This window comes from Phyllobates terribilis, unplaced genomic scaffold (assembly GCF_046119375.1).
Source record: "Phyllobates terribilis strain yellow unplaced genomic scaffold, ASM4611937v1 Scaffold_2__4_contigs__length_985480577, whole genome shotgun sequence".
Lineage (NCBI taxonomy): Eukaryota > Metazoa > Chordata > Amphibia > Anura > Dendrobatidae > Phyllobates > Phyllobates terribilis.
The window spans coordinates 145621194-145638971 of record NW_027362762.1 but is presented as its reverse complement, the minus strand read 5'-3'; the positions used below and the strand labels follow the sequence as shown (position 1 = coordinate 145638971).

Genomic DNA, 17778 nt, shown 5'->3' with positions numbered 1-17778 from the left:
CCAAGATTTGCCTCCATAGAAAGAAGTTACTTTCAAGCCTCATGTGTAACCTTCCCCCGATCTATTAAAGCTTTTGGCCATATCTCCAATAAGTGGGCACCAACACTACATGACTGGCATACGGTATTTGCCCCTGATCTGCCTTGTTATGTCCATACTTGCTGTGATCTGCATGCATGCATTTTACTATATACTGCATAGATAAAACTAGGTTCTGAGCAGTTAGGAGTATATATTGCGTTGATACATTGTACTATATACTATAATAGGTGATGAGTTAGGTCATTCTTGCAGTGCCACCAGTAATGCCTTCACATATACATATATAGAGCCTGGATTTAAGTTAGTTAATAACCTTATACTAACTAGACACACACCCTACCCCTTTACTGGTTTCATGGGGGAGGGGCATTTAATAAACACAAATGGGCAGGAGAGGTGCAGCCGAATAAGCCTTGGGGCAGTGGGTGGATCAGTAGCTCCTCTCCAGAGTCAGGACCACAAGAGCTGCAGACAGCCAGAGCTCCCGGAGCTGCGACACTTGGTGCTCGAGAAGGGGCATGGCATCACCTATGTTAGAGGTAACTACTTCTCCCGGGCACTCACTGCCCGCTGTTATAACCAGCATGTAGCAGTCTTCACTGCTTGCGATTTCATTTCTTTGATTCTATGCCTGATGAAGAGACCTGAGTAGTCTCGAAAGCTTGCAATTTGTTACCATCTTTTCAGTTAGCTACTGAAAGGTATCAACCACTGAGGACTCTTAAAATGTTAATATTTTTAATTTCTTTTGGATGAGCTTTACCTGATGCCGCACAGACATGCGATGTTTTACGTGTCAGGATGAAGTTGCATAGATGGCAGTTGACTCGGATCTGCAGGTTAGCAATAGTATATGTGATGTAGACAATGCTAATTTCTAATTTTAGTAAGACGCATAGGTTAACATTAGGTAAATTAGTTCTTATTGGAATATAAACTTTTATTTCTGAGCCACTAAAATAGAACAAAATATGCAACTTATTTTAATTCCCAAAAGCATTCATTACAGAAATTTCATTAGCGAAAAATCTCTTCCATTCAGATGAATTTGAGATGGAAATTACTACTATCCCAGGGCTGCATCAATTTTCTATTTTAGAATGAAGTTTATCTAGGTAGGGGTAATGTCCTTTCCTCATGCTCACATATAGTTTGTGCTGTGTTGTGTGTGTCTCATTACAAGGGATAGTGATTACAGAACCCACATTTGTGACACTACAGTCACTCCCTCCTGTATGTTTAATACCCCATGCAGATGAGCGTATAAATCGGGCGCGTGCTATCCGATTTTTAATTGGACAGCACACTGACCCATATCACTCAAGAGGGCTGATCAGATGAATGATTTTTTTTTTACTTGGTCCGAGAAAAAAATTGCAGCATGCATTACATTCATCCGAGTCTCATTGAAGTCTATGGGTGTGAGCAAAAAAAAAGGATCCCACACGGACCATCAAAGTGGCATCCGATTATTACAGATTTCTATTCTAAACCTCGGAAACTGTATGGGATCATGTACGTTTTAATGTAGTTGTATGAAAATGGATCGCACACAGATGACACACGTCCGTAAAAAAACGGATGTCGCATGGATGAAAATCTGATGAAAATGAGTAAAAAATCGTCCGAGTTTTCTGGATGAAACTCTCATACGCTCGTCTGCAGGCGCCCTAATACTGCGCCAAGCCTCACATTTTTTTTAATTGATAGAAATCATCCTAAATAAATGTAATATTTGTTACAACGGCTTAACGTAAAGGTTTATCGTACATGTGCAATATATTTATGCAATATGTCCATAAAAACTAGTTTCTAATGGAAAAATGGCAGCCATATTTAGCCATCGGGCAGTGGCGAGAACCTCACCATATTTGTGCTATTGGTGTAGGGTAATATCTTTCTTTATTGCATTATACTACCAGTCACATTACTATTGCATGATTAATATAACTATACTGTCATTCATAAAACATCTTGCATATTACTATCGGTTGTATCCTCATTACAACAGCTTTAGTTACATATACCAAACATGTTGCCAAAGTACTAGAAATGACTGATTTCTGGACACAGATGCCGTAGGGTTAATGTATCAAAGAACTCACCATCTGAGAATCCTGTCTCTCCTCTCAACCAGAAATGAGGACTCAGTTTGTGGATTTAACCAGAATGGGAGTTTGGGTCCGGAAACAACAAAGTTTATTTTATTTTTTTTTTCTCCCCAAATCCTCCAAGGGGAATATATATTCCTAACTGTGGTTAGGAGCATTTTCAAAGGGAAGCACAAGGAAGAAGCCAGTTTAACCCAAGTGTTCCCAGGGATGAGCCGTGCTGCATTAACCACTCTCATTTCTAATTTCAGCATGCCACAATCAGATACTTGCCAGGATTTCTGTTACAAAGTTCTGACCACAATTCGGAGCTATTTGTTTATTTTGTATCACTTGGTGTTTCTTAGCTTTCCTCGGCTTTGGATACACTTTGATTCACTTTCGGTAATAAAGTGTTTTATTCAATTGTCACATCTAGAAGTTAATCGGTTCACTCTACGCAGGTTCAGGTGCTGTAGCTGTGGAACGTTCTGTAGATACATTGGTGCAATCAGTGGCAGATTGTTGTCATCACTATTTCAAATGGTGGTAATCATGAGATGAGTCTTATCGCTATATTTATATAATGCAGATGAATTATCATGGAGATCCCCTGAAGTACGAGAGTCGTAAAACTTAAACTAAGTCTTAAAAATGGGAAACCTAGGTGACACTCCCAACCGTAGAAATAAGCAGCACGTTAACATAATATGATCAGTCATCTTTATAATATCTTGGACAAATGATCTGACCATCCAAATGTAAGACTAAGCTGGCAAATTAAGAAAGTGACATATAATTAAATAAAGCTGTAATTTATCCAGCATGAGTCGCTGTGGTACATTTTAGAGGGAATCTGGCATTAGATTCATGTTTCCTGAACCACGGGTGAAATGCATTAGAGCCTGGCGGCACAATTACACCAAAGAATGCACGATTTCAGAGAAAACATAGTTTGAGAAGCCAGCTGGGGATTATAGGGAGGGACCTGATTAGTCTGGTGCTGCCCCTTAGTCTCCCCACCCTACTTCCATTGATTGACAGGTCTCTCCCTTGTGTGTACTATAGAGAGACCTGTCAATCTACTGGAGCTGTGCGATTAGATGCTGCACGGAGGCTGTACTAGACTACTCTCGTCTCTGATTTTAGTCCCTGACTGCCTTTTCAAACCATGTTTTCTCGGAAATGCCACCTAATTTCAGAGAATGGCATACCTGGCTGTAATAGCACAACCAGGCTCTGATTCATGCGATCTGTGGTTCATGAATCTAATGATAGGTTCCCTTTTAAAGGGAATCTGTTATGTGCAACAAAACACTATTTACCTGCAAATATATGGATAGTCTGCATCTAAATAGCATTAAAATGTTGCTTGGCTGATTTATTGAAAGCACGGCTATCATGAGGAAATTACCTTATTTCCTTTTGGGAGCTGCTCGCTTTTAGAGTCACCTCTTACTATACTGTGAGCGATGGCTGTAATCACTCCCCAGCACTTTGATTGCTCTGCAGCACATCTGTGCCTATCATTGGGAATGAGTGGCTGTAGAGTGGAATAAAATATATATTTTTTTAAATTTTGCCCCTCAATTGCAGAGATTTTAGCAATCAAAGTATTGGGCACTTAATGAGTTAACTTTTTTTTTATGTCCAAGTGGGGGTTATCAGACAGTTTTCACTGAGGGCGTGTACTTCTTCTCTCTGTATGATGCTGACCAATCATAACCCAACAGACACACTCAAAGGAAAGAATACAGCTCCACCCTAGCTTAGAACGGATTTCTCAGTGTGTGAAACATAATGATACAGCTCTGATCTCCTGGTCTAACCTCCTGCAGGAGTTGGTGTGGATGGAGGGGTAGTGCAGCTGAGTTTAGCTATGTCACATTACAAACCCTTCTATTGACTCTCTTGATTACTGAGTATCGCACTTAGGTCTGCTGTGCTCATGCAACATGTAATTGCTTTGCAGTGAGATCCGCACTGTCATTATATCTTTATTCTGGACTACTACAGTGTGAGATATATAATGACTCCCTGATCTGTTCTCACTGCAAAACTTATACGAGTTAAGCACAACAAATATAAAAGTGTGATGACTGACACATCTCTGGACAGGCAGTTTGGAGGAGGGGCTATAAAAGGAGGATTGCTGATATAAGAGTTTGTAATGTTACACAGCTAAACTCTGCTGTGCTGCCCCTCTCTCCCCTGCCCCTACCTGTAAGGTATTAGTCATCTGTGCTTTCTAATCATGCAGGAGGTTAGACCAGGAGATCAGGACTGTATCATTACATCTCACACACTGAGAAATCTGCTCTAAGTTATTGTTGGTGTGTACTTCTTTAATTTTGAGTGTTGCTGCCTGCTTATGATTGGTCAGCATCACACAGGGAGAAGAAGTACATGCCCCAGTTAAAGCTGTCTGATAACACCCACTTGGACTTGGAAAACAAAAACAAGATAACTCTTTAGGTGCCAAATACTGTCAGAAAGCTAATATCTCCATGATGGACAGTGTAAATTAAAAAAAAAAAGTTTTTCCACTCTTACATCGTGTGTCCAGTTCGACATGAATAATTTGGTGAAAAATCCTCTTTAAAACATGACATACTAAAAAACGCTTGTGAAAACAAAAGAAAAGAAATTCGAGTAACCTAATTTAGCTAATTGGTGCAGAAATGCTGCAAATGTCATCCCAGTGCAGTCCGAATACCGTGGACGAGAAAATCGGAGCACAGTAGCATGACACTCGGCTCATGCTCTCAGCAGAGTTTGAGCCTAGTGTCATTAGCATATCGCATCTTATCCTCTCTCATCGGATGCCATATGCTAATGTGACCATGGCCAAATTCTCATCTTGGGAACGTAGCCTAAGTAGGCTGGCAATCACCAATTGAATTAGAATTAAACTCGATAATGGGGTGCAATAATTTTTAAGCTGGCTTAAAAATCAACATTATAAGCAGCACATTGTCCGTGTAAACCGATGATGTGCTGCCAATAAAATGATGCTGTATCATCACAACGATCATATTAGCAATTGCATTGAGCTCATAGAATGATTGTTGACTGTGTTCACATGTTGCAAAAAATGCAAAATGTAACTAAACACACAAAAGGATGAGCATGCGCGTTTCTGTGTATAAAACACTTACTGTTCATATGTTCAGACATTTAAGGGTCTTTTTACCTCTTCATGTTTCCAAAGACTCCAAGTGGTTAAAAGAAGTGACCTGACCATTCATCTGATGTCTTCTGCTCTGAAGACGCTCTATACTTTATAATAGGAGTCAATGGGCTCAAAAGATGCGGGGGGCATTTTTCGAACATTTTGCCTTCATTTTTGTATGAAGTCATTCACACTCACAGGGGCATGATTACATGATTAGAGGAACAATTAGTCTGAGGAATTGGAACATCGGATTACTACAAAGATGGGTATGAATTTTATTGTACTGGATCTATACAGCTATACCACTAATCCTGACTGATTCAGTTTAAAGAGTAAGTAAACACTAACTTTTTTTTCTCTATATGTTCCACCCATTTTAATGGTATTTGGGTAGGGGGGAGGTGTTCCTTCTTAAAAGATAACTGAGAAGTCCTCCGCTCAAGAGACAGGCGCGCGCAAATCCAGCCTGAGCGAGCACATATGAAGGATTAGTGATGCAATGGAAAGTCATAGTCTACTAAACTAAGCACTTCTTGGCAAACTTTTTTTTTTCCTTCAATATTTTTCAGCTACTGTCATTTCATGCAGATCTGTGAGGATTCGGATCATGAGACCCCCACCGATCACTCAATAGATCGCTGAGAAGTCCTCACTTCATGAGAGCAGAGCTCCTGCCTCAGTTTGGACAGACTGTGGAGTATGGATGTTGTAGAAAGCCTATCACTGTCTCTTGCCTCCCGCATCTTCCATATGTGCTCGCTCGGGCTGGAGCAGCGTGCGCCTGTCTCCTAAGCAGAGCACTTATTCATGATCTTTTGAGTCAGCACCCCACCGATCTAAATGCAATTAAAGTGGCTGAAAAATAGGAAAAAATATGTTAAACATTTATTTACTAGTTAAGTTAACAATCTTAATCTACATGTAGCTTACTATAGTCACTATAACTAAATATTTGCACAAAGGACACTAATAGTTAATGGGGACCTAAATTCCGTTTGTGTAGGGAATATTTTTAAATCCACATTTTTGGATTAAGGTGGAGATACTTTTGGGTGGGATCATAAAATATTAAAAATAAATTGTATAAACCCAGCAGAAACATGCCTCAAATTCTGTGGATAATGAGCAGCCTCAGACGCTGGCTTAGCAAATATTAGCCGGAGCTTTGAGGTCTATAAAGCCCAGAATTTGCAGCAGAGATTATTTGTGGAAGCCCTATATATAGGTTGGTATTATTCTACTTGTAAACACCTTGTAACGTAACCTGATGGGACAGTTAGATGTTCTTCCACCAGGTTTGCCTGCTGAAGGCATCCTCACACTGTGTGTTTATGTGAAAGCTTGGCCTGTGGTGATCGGGGTATGGAGTTTTATTCATAGATTTAAGCCAAGTTTGTAACTTTTACCGAACCTACAATTAACTGTTTGTTTGTGTTGACTGTTTGGTTCCTACAGTTTTTATGCTGTATTATGTAAGACTACTTGTTAGGCACGTCGCTATGCTGAGATGGCTAAATTTTATGCTGACCCTCTGGAACTCCATCTTGGGCATTTATCCAGCCATCTCCCACCTCTTAGATGGAGATAACTATTTCATGCCGACCCTCTGGAACTCCATCTCGGGCATATATCCAGCCATCTCCCACCTCTTAGATGGCTGTTTTATGCCAACCCCCTGGAACTCCATCTTGGGCATATATCCAACCATCTCACACCTCTTAGATGGCTATTTCATGCCGACCCTCTGGAACTCCATTTCGGGCATTTATCCAGCCATCTCCCACCTCTTAGATGGCTATTTGATGCCGACCCTCTGGAACTCCATCTCGGGCGTATATCCAACCATCTCACACCTCTTAGATGGCTATTTCATGCCAACCCTCTGGAACTCCATCTCGGGCGTATATCCAGCCATCTCCCACCTCTTAGATGTCTATTTCATGCTGACCCTCTGGAACTCCATCTCGGGCATATATCCAGCCATCTCACACCTCTTAGATGGCTATTTTTTCTGACCAATTCCAAAACCCCACTTAGGCACATGCTTGGCTTGGTCAAATGTGCAAGTGTTCAGTGGGGAAGCAGAAAAAACTGCTGCCAGGTGTCTAGCAGCAGCTTTATCTTCCATGCAAATGTTAAAATTCCACATGCCCAATCTCACATTCATTTAAGTGAATAAGGAAGAGTTAAGGGTTGTCCCATCCTCCTCAAGCAAGAACGCAGTGATCCCCAGCAGCCAATACCGATTTCAGGACTATCCTGCCTAAGTGACAGTTCAAGAAAGCAGCATTGTTACACTGCTGGTGCGAACTTTGCTCTCCTGATTCTGCTAAATGATACAGACTTGTCTCTTCAGCATCAAAAACAGAGTAGTGCTTAGGATGGTTGGCTAGGGTTAAAAGTTAACCTTTTACAGTGATCCTAGCTAGTTGCAGTGCTTACAAGCTTTGTAGGAAAAAAGGACCCATTCACTGGAGCTCTGACCTTGGGACTACCATTGATCCTGAGAATCGGGGTTCTGAAGAGCCCTATGTGAATGGAGCGGTGGCCGACAATGCTTAGTGATGCTCCAGTCATTTTTTTTTGGTGGTGGTGGCTAAAGACCAGCCGAGTGCAGTGCTCAGATATCTCCACCAGTCCCATTAAAATGAATGGAGCAGAGGTGCGCATGATCTACCACCACTCCATTAAAGCAAAACTCTTCGAATTGGTTATGGTCAAAGCGGTCTGATCCCCAGGGATCAGGAAGTTAACTTCCAAACTTCAGAATACCCCTGTTAAGGATATCAGTAATGGATGAAGATATCCAAAATGGTGTGAGCATCCTGTACCACACCTGTGCTATATTTAGAGACCTTATAAGACTTCTATGCTTTTATGGACTTTCTACTGCTTTCTGCTAATAAAAGCAGTAACATTATTATAATAAAGATATGCACCCTTGGGAACTCCCCAAGAGAATGGCTATGTAAACATGCATTATTTCCTTAATAAAGGAGAGCTTCTTCTTTTGACTGACACTGACAGTCAAGTGTGGCTATTTTCCATGTGTGCACGTACCTTTATTTGATATCAGATTTGTCAGCAGACAATTAAGATGATTGCATACCCCTAGAGTGCGCCCCAAAACACCCCCTTAAAGCTCAGCTTTCACCACTTTTTAATACTTTTTTTGTATACGCCAGCAAAACATCTCTATATGCAATTTGACATGTTACCTATAGATTTTTTTAGTTTTACAAAATTATGGAAATGCCGTCTATATTACTATGTAATCATAACAGACTTGTAATTTTGAAGCTTATGAAAAGCTGGATGACAACTTCTGTGGAGTCTATAGCTGTGGCCATATTGGTTGTTAGCATTTCCAGATACTTTACACTTGAACACTTGAATAAAATATTTAATATCCGTGACTTGATTTACATTGTGATTGTGTATACATAATGTATTTTTGAATACATTTTAAAGGGAAATATTCCTTAATTTTTAGTTTATATGCCGCTGTAGGCATAGAGAATAAATGCACATCAGTCTTGGCGCTCTTTTATTTGGATAATGAAAATAGTCTCCATGCAATTTATAGACCATTGGTTTTGCAGAATGAATTGTGGGAAATTGAACAAGTAGTAGCAGTAGTGTAGCAATAAGTGGAGAGACAGATTTTGGCCACCCCTGAGACATCTTGCATTTATGTAAACAGAGGCAGCCTTGTGTGTCATGTAACCATACAAATATACACGGACAGCTCCTTTTGGCAGAGACCATGAGACACAAGTGCAAATAAAGCACAGCTGACTGCACGGAGACATTACAGCCCTACATAATCTGCCGAGTAAATGCATTTGGATAAAATTTGATTTGTGTTCGAAAACTTTATTGCTCAATAAACTGAGTAATAATGAGAACGGCGAAATAAGCTAAAAACCAAGAGAGGCAAAAAAACAGAAGATCTGTGCAACCAATTACAAGATATATTGTAATAGGGGAAAAATGGATATATGGAAATAACTTCACAACTAAAGCTGGGGCCTCAATGGGTAAGGTTATTGTAACCTATATAGAGCACACCTATACAAGTTGTATTCTCTAATTTTTGTCATAGCTGACATAATAGGGGACCGAGAAGACCATGGATACAGGATAGGTGGTAGTCATAAAGGGACAAGAAGCAATATAAAATGGGGCTATAGAGATTTATTTTATGCAATTGGCTCACTAAGACCGTAGCAGGACATATTTGAAACTTGTGGTTTCTCCCCTACATTAAAAGTTATTCTGAATGGGTTCATGGTAGGGTAATAATATGCCATACTCTCTTTCTGGACTGGCACCACTTCTCCACACTTGCTACTGTGTCACCTGCTAAGCTCGGGGTATCCACATCCTGAAGAGGCCTCACATGACCGCTGCAGACTTCACATTCGTACGAGTAGAAGAAATCGTCTCAGACAGAATGTGCAGTCTGCAGCTGACTAGAGGCCGCAGCAGTCAAGGGGGACATAGTAGCAAGTGCAGAGGAGCAATGCTGGATAAGGAGGAAAATATATAAATTTTTCCTCCTTTGCCTCACTTTGGGTCCATTTAGAATAGCCTTTAAAATTAGGGGAAACTCTTCTAAGCTACATGGGGTCCACTAGAGTCTGATGGACCCAGGTGCAAGATTTGGACCGGGCCCCCCCATCATGAATAAATTATATATATGCGCCCTAGGGGCGTAAATAGAAGTCATGGGGCTCCATAGCAGTAGTATAATGCACCCCCCATAGTCATACTTGTAGTATAATGCACAGCTCATAGTCCACCATAAAGTATAATGCATGGCCTATTGTGATCCACAAAGTATGATGCACAGCCCATAGTCATCCACAAAGTATGATGCACAGCCCATAGTCATCCATGTACTAGTATGGCAACTGATTTAAAAATAAATCAAATAAATACTCACCTTCCCTTCGCTCCCCCGCAGCGCAACGTCCTCTGGTGAAGCCGACAGCTGACTTCGGCGTGCGACGAGAGTGCGTGACGTCACTGCCATGCACCCTGTCATGTGCATGTCGACGTCAGCTGCTGATCTCTGATTTGCCAGGCCCGGCAGTGTTATTGTCGTGCACGGACCCAATGTGTCTGTCCGCCGCAATATACTTCAGCTGGAGTTGAAGTTTTTGCTGGCGCCGGCAGGCCCCTGATGGGGTCTGTACCATAGGCGCTTTTCATTTATTCATCTATTTTATTCATCTATTTTTTTTGGGTGCCATGCTGTACTATGGCTCTGTGCCTGCAGCCTAATGACCAAAGCTGTAACTCTGCTTGCTTGCTTTGTGTGGCATTCACATTCTGTAAATATTCTCATTTTAATGCGTGGCTTATAGGGGAGAATACGGGCTGTATAGAGTCACTATATCGTGGCACATAGAGCACCTACAGCTTTGTAATACAAATTTGTCAATATAACAATCCGGACCTAAATATTTAATTCAAGCAATCGATATTCTATCACACTTTGCATTTCTTGAATGTCCATGTTTGAGTAATCTGTTTGCTCTTTGTTTTAGGAAGAAGCCCGATATGTTTCTAGCCCCTTAGCAATGCTAACTGCTGCCTGCAACAAGTTTGGAGGCTCAAGCCCAATTAGAGATCCTACACCATCATTAAAAGGTGGAGGAAAGAAGACCTACAGTGCAAATAATGACTTAACAAAACTGATGGGAGATGGATATTCTTCTACATATTTAGGAGGAAGTAATTTGATGACACCATGTGGGACACCACCTGCTCCTTCAAGCTACGCAAGTGATTACGGGTCATTTCCCCATTCTTTTTCCACTTCCACAGGATGTCAAGAGCCCAAAAGTCTATCAACAGCAGATTGTGTTCCAGGTGTGTACACGTCTCTAGATGTAGGACATCCTTACAGTTCTTGGTATAAAACTGGAATTCATCACCCATCCATCTCAGGTTCACCACCTGGCACAGGAGGATCGTGGTGGGATATGCATCCGAATAGTAACTGGCTGGGCAACCAATCGCAAACCGAAGGGCTGACTGCATCTGTGCCACCTGTGACAAGTCCTACAGGCATGAGCAATCAGTATAGCTCTGAATATACCACTCTGACACCAGCATCCTATACTCCTGTGGGATTTCCATCTATATCGCCTTCATCAAGTCCTTCTCCATCTGCACATCTGCTCTCACCATCTCAACACTCCTTGGCTCCTGATATGTATAAGCCAAAACTTCTGACAGGTGGCCCATTGCTTGAAGCACCAGGGCAATTAAAGCCCCAAAGGTCATCATATGGGAATACTGGACGGCCATCATGTGACTGTCCAAACTGCCAGGAGCTTGAAAGGTTAGGAGCTTCTGCAGCCAGCCTGAAGAGGAAGCCTATGCACAGCTGCCATATTCCAGGCTGTGGTAAGGTGTATGGTAAAGCATCACATCTCAAGGCTCACCTTCGGTGGCACACAGGAGAAAGGCCATTTGTCTGCAACTGGCTATTCTGTGGCAAGCGATTCACACGCAGTGATGAGCTTGAGCGCCATGTACGTACCCACACTCGTGAGAAGAAATTCACATGTCCTCTCTGTGCTAAAAGATTCACACGCAGTGACCACCTGAGTAAGCACCAGCGCAGCCATGTCGAGCAAAATGGCACAAAAGAAGGTACAATTCATGGAGATGGTGGAGGAGCAGCTATAGACGCCCCTGGAGAGGAAGGACCGGGAGCAACTGAAGCATCACCTGCGGGGGGTAGCCAGGAAAGAGCATCTAGTAGTCCAGGGCAGGGTGGATTACTAGAGATATGAAGAGAATAACTAAAATGGTTCTTAAGAAACTGGTGCTTTAAACAATTCCAAGAGCTGTTGATGCTGTACAGTACAATCTGCTCTATCATCATGAAGAGCCATGAACGAATAACCTTAATTTTTTTTCAGAAATCAATAGTACACGAAAATAAGCAACCTTGTATTATATCTTATTAGAGAAATCTGCACCTTTTCCTCCTGGATTGATTTTTCACACTCAATTAAGGGGTAAAGTCCGTATTCAAAGAAGAGAGATTTTCACATTACTGACATAGGAGATGACAGTTTGTGCTTATATAATTCTATGGAGGAGGCAGGCGCTAGAGGCAGACACAGATAATCGCCTGCAAGTTCTCCTGAATAGACAGTAAGGCCACGCTCCCACTATCAGTATTTGGTTAGTAATCGGTCAGTATTTTTTCTCAGAAATGGGAGCCAAAACCAGGAGTGGGTGATAAATGCAGAATTGGTGACTTGTTTCTATCATCCACTCCTGGTTTTGGCTCCCACTCCTGAGAAAAAAATACTGACCAAATACTGATAGTGGGGCCGTGGCCTTAGAGTTGCAATAGGACTTCACAACCTGTTGTGGAGTAATAACCCATGCCAAAGCAGCCAAGTGACTACCAATATATTTTAGAGATGTGTAAAATGTTAGAAAACAAAGTGGATCCTCAGTACCGTGGGTGGGACGCAAAATCCAATGAAATAATCTAAATATTAAGCTCTCTCTTCCTTTCAGCAGTCATAAAATAGAGTATTTCCAAGACACCAGAATTGTAGCTTCATTCCTTTATTCCAAAATGGACCATCTCGGCAACGTTTCGGCCTTTTTCAAGCATAAGTAAAAGGCTAATGAAATTTCAACAGCCATAGCGATTATATACTTTTCTATTGGATTCTGGCCTCATGTTCTTCTGTAGATCTTTTCTATGAAGAAGGTTATGGTATACCTCTTGATGATCATGGAGGTTTCTAAGCAATTTGTTTTTTAACCCCTATATTCTCTGTTGCCACCGAGATTCTCGTTGGTGTGCTTTGCTTCCATTTGTCGTGTGCCACCTGCCCAGACCTGGCACCAAGCATAATCCAGGGCAGCAGTGTGCCTCTGAATTTTTAGATGCCAAACTGAGATGTATCAAAAAGGAACTAGCTATACGATTGATAAATGTGACTTTTTTAAAGATTTTCTACAAATGACTGCAGACAGGGGCAGCTTCACCCAAACACTGACATTTTCTGAAAATGAGTGCAAAATAAAATTATAATATTTCCTAATGTCTTATAAACCAATCCCACTAACTTATACCGCACTATGACATCCTAAAATCACATTGTTCACAATGGATATCATAAAACTTGTCTGTATTTCAGGGCAGCTGTTATATATTTATGCTCTAGGCAGTGTTAATATCCAAATGCAATAATAACATATTTGTCACTTGATGCTACTTCATGATTTCTTTCATGGTCCCTGGTAAGACAGATGGCAAATGTTGGCAACTGGTATTCATGTAATGAATTTACATGTAGCAGACTAATAGGTGTTTTTCCAGCCTTTTATTAAGGCCACACATATGGCTCGATTCATCAAAGTTATCACTCCAGAATTTTAGTGTAAAAGTTTTGAAGTCGCAAAAATTTAGGTGCAACTCGGAGTTGTGTCAAAATCTAGTCGGTTTCACGCCAGTTTCTCCCAGCTCTGCCCATTATGGACGGGGACAGGACGCCATAGCTCCTCTAACTCATGATGAGCTGTGCAGTTCACTATGCCAGAAATCTCACTCCAGTACCTGAATGTAGTAAGATTTCTGGTGTGGAGCGCGGAGGAACACTCCACTCGTCAGACGCTCCAGATTAGTGAACCTCTTCATGAATCAGAAGCGTTAGACTTCCGTAAGCCCCTTCATCAAGACCGGTGTGAATAGCGCTGGTCTTGATGAGTGTTAATGGCTGAGCAGTTTTGCAGATAAAATTGCTGCTTACCTGCAAATTTCTGCATCAATTTAACAATCCGCTCAAAAAACAGCAACTGAATGCTGCAGCTGTTTTTAGTTGAGCTGCAGTACCAGCCACAGCCTATATACAGGTGTGGCGCTGTTTTTAGAAGACAACAGATATGTTTTTCTGTTCCTGGAGAATTTTTTAATTTTTTTTTTTCTGTAGAATTTTCTATGAACTCTCTTCTAGACAGTGTTGCCTTGTGAAACAAATGTAATGTATTGTATTAGTAATGACCTAATTTAATGTTAATATAATGTTCTTTTTTTAAGTTAATTGTACTTGTAAATATGTTTTAACTAATGTGCATTTTGAATTCCATTGACCAGATCATGTCTGTAGTGCCTTACAGTGAATATACCATAAAGCTAAATGAAGCAATTCAGTTGCAAAAGGTGGTACTCCCTGCAGCCGTCACCATATCGGGCCCCTCTTGGCCATAAACGGTTCATATGCTATTGAAATGCACTTTGTGAGATCTTTGAAAATTTGCACTCAGTATTGTTTGGCCTAGACGTGCCAGAGATGCCTTCCATGTACATTGTGGACATTTTTAATTGGTAAATGCCCTCATTATAACCATATTACTCGTATATCCAAAGCCAAAGGGGCCAACAACATTCTGTAGTATGTAAGCGTAAGATAAAACTGGACAATAAAATTGCAAATATGTTTTTATTGAATGAACTGAAATGGCTTCTGAATTTTATTTATTTGATTTTATATTTTTTGCTTCAATAAAATTAAAAATAAAAGTTGGGATTGTGTATTTTTTTAAAAGTCAAAGTCTTTCAATGCTGGGAAAAGTATAATACATTATATACTAAAATTGTGGGTATGCCATATATAAGATAATAGGGTGTTTGACCTTTATGGGAGGGATCTCATTGTAAGGGTGTGACCAACATGGTGCACCAACATGGTGCACAACATATATGATAGATACCAGCACCTAAATACAAGCCTCATCTGTATGCATTTGACGCGCCCCTGGGCCTACTTGGTGTAGCGTTGCGCACGCGGGGACTACCCGGAGCCGGGCCTGTTGGGGGTAGTAGTCTCGTGGCGGTGACCCGGTCCGTGCCCAGGGAGTCAAACTGTGTGGCTGAGTATTAGCAGTAGATGTTGGACGACTACGCCACCTGTTGAATGCAGCTATGGAGCTGCCGCTGCAGGGCAGACCGCTGAGGCCGGTAGTACGATTGTGCAGCGTAGATGGTATAACCCCCAACGGGAGGGGTATGGCCTCAGGGCAGCCGACGTGGATGATGGGGGTAGCAGGAACCACTCAGAGACGATGCGGTGTAGTTCAGGGTCTTTACTGGTGATAAAGATAGACCCTCCCGGAGTACTGGCTAGCGATCGGGGCCTGGTCAGTCTTTGAGCAGATGGGATTTCCCCTGGCCAGGCGGAGTTGTAGGCCTCCCCAACTAATTGTACTCTTCTGGCTACCTTGCTAGAGGCGGGTAAAAGTAGCCCACGTCCCTGAGTGTACCGTGTGGTGCTCACCCGTATGGCCGGTGACTCGGGGCCTTCTAGTGGCTTCCGCTCCACGACGGCGGTGCTGGTCCCACGCGTGTGACCGTGCCTTCGGGTTTCTTGGCCAGAGGACCTGAAATCCCCTGCCGGTCGGTTTCTGCTGCTGGGTAAGGATTAGTCCCCACAGCCTCGGACTCCGGGTCCGGTGGTAACTCTTCAATCAGGGCGAGCTCTACAGCTGCCAGCCCCTGATTCCTTTTAGCACGACTTCCCCAGAGCTCCTGATCTCTCTTTCCTATAGCTGCTTCTCCTCTTCTCTCTCTACTCTTTTTCTCTCTAACCCTGCCTCAGCCCCAGCTTTATATAGGGGAAGTTCTTCCCCTCCCAGGACTGGGCAGGAGGTGTGGCATGCATAGGATGTCTGACCAGGAAACCTCCCACCTGCTCTCAGACATAATATTGCTATTACTGTGGAAACCAGACCCCTGGGGTGCCACATTCCCCCCTAGTGAATTTTAGTACTCCGGGACTAAACATATTTTTGTAACATAACAAATTACAAACAGAAACAACGCAATAAAGAAAAACATTAGGATGGTCACGGCGTGTCCGCAACCGGGTGTAACTTTTGGGGAAAACAAAGGTGTCCATTTCACCAAAACAGGGAGACGTAACCAGGTAGGGGTCTGTCCTGCCCCGAGTCCTTATCAGTCTTTTAGTCCGTCCTGGGTTACGCTCCAACTATATGCACAAAGGATTCCCGGTAAATCCACCAAAGACTCCTACAAATAACTAGAAACACATAATTATATACAAGCAACAATAAACAGATAAACATTAATAAAATAGCTTGAACATTTAGATCCTCCACCGTATGGGCAACTGGCCTCTAGTGACCCTAGTGGACCTACGGAGCTGACTGACTGGTCCTGAGCTACAGGGTATAGGAGCTGTCAAGGGTAAACTGGGCAGCCGTCTACGGACTCTTTGGCTCACTAGGGGTATGGCAGGCTCACTATAAGCAGAGGGTTGATTCTCCTGGTCTGCTTGTGTGGGGTCTTCTGCCTCCTGGACCGGCTGTTCTTCCAGCTCTACCTGTGTCTCCGTAGGCACTTGGGATGCTGGTTGGAGGAACGTGAGGACGGGTACCACAACAGCACCATTGACTTGAGTCCAAGACCGAGGGAAGTCTCCGAGCACAGTACTAACCATATCTTCCCTTTCCTCTACGGGTCGAGGGTCTTCTTGTTCCTCTTCAGGGTTCCGTAGCTGTTCGGGACACTTCTTCAGGTGATCCCGGGATACAATGGCTGTGGTTTCCCCTCCGTCTTTACTGATTGTACAGATCTTTGGGTTGTCGTGGCTTGAGGGCAGTACGGTGTACGGGTCCTTCTCCCACTGGTCGCCCAACTTGTGGAGCCGTCTTTTCCTCTTCAAGACCTGCTCTCCGGGCACCAGGGGAACAGCGGGAGCATACTGGTTGTAAGTTTTCTCTTGTCTTTCCCTAGCTTGACAGAGACTTCGCTCCACGCTCTCCCGTACTTTCCGGTACTGCTGCTGCCTCTCTGTGTCCCAGTCTGCTTCTGGTGAAGTGTCCTCGGGTGTCAGGACTCCCATCTCCAGATCAACAGGAAGCTTACCAGGTCTCGCCCTCATTAGGTAAGCCGGGGTGCAGTTGGTGGAACCCACAGGGATGTGGTTGTATAGGTCCACCAGGTCGGGCAGCTTTTCAGGCCACAGACTACGTTCTTCCAGGTGCAATGTTTTCAGAAGATCTATCACCACCTGGTTCATTTTCTCACAAAGTCCATTAGTTTGCGGGTGATAGGGTGTTGTTCTTATCTTCCGGCAGCCATACAGGGTGCAGAACTCCTGGAAGACTTCCGCTTCAAAGGCAGGCCCCTGGTCCGTCAGCACCTGCTCCGGGTATCCGTGCGGACGGCAGAAGTGCTGCTGGAAGGCTCTAGCTGCTGTTTGAGCTGTTAAGTCCTTGACGGGGACGACAACCAAGAACCGGGAGTAGTGATCCACGATGGTTAACGCGTAGACGTAGCCACTTCTGCTTGGGGCCAGTTTTACATGATCCAAGGCTACCAGTTCCAACGGCTGTCTGGTGATGATGGACTGCAGGGGAGTCTTCTGGCTGGCACGGTCCCTCCTTCTTAGGTTGCATGGGCCA

At 42.9% G+C, this 17778-nt stretch overlaps 1 protein-coding gene across 1 annotated transcript; it reads left to right on the top strand.

Annotated features, from left to right (window-relative positions):
* The first annotated feature begins 446 nt into the window (after positions 1-446).
* SP7 (Sp7 transcription factor) lies at positions 447-14875 on the top strand. Its single transcript, XM_073669965.1, has 2 exons — positions 447-581; positions 10863-14875. Exons 1-2 carry the CDS (start codon positions 561-563, stop codon positions 12117-12119), a joined length of 1278 nt encoding a protein of 425 aa, XP_073526066.1. The 5' UTR covers positions 447-560; the 3' UTR covers positions 12120-14875.
* The last annotated feature ends 2903 nt before the right edge of the window (positions 14876-17778 follow it).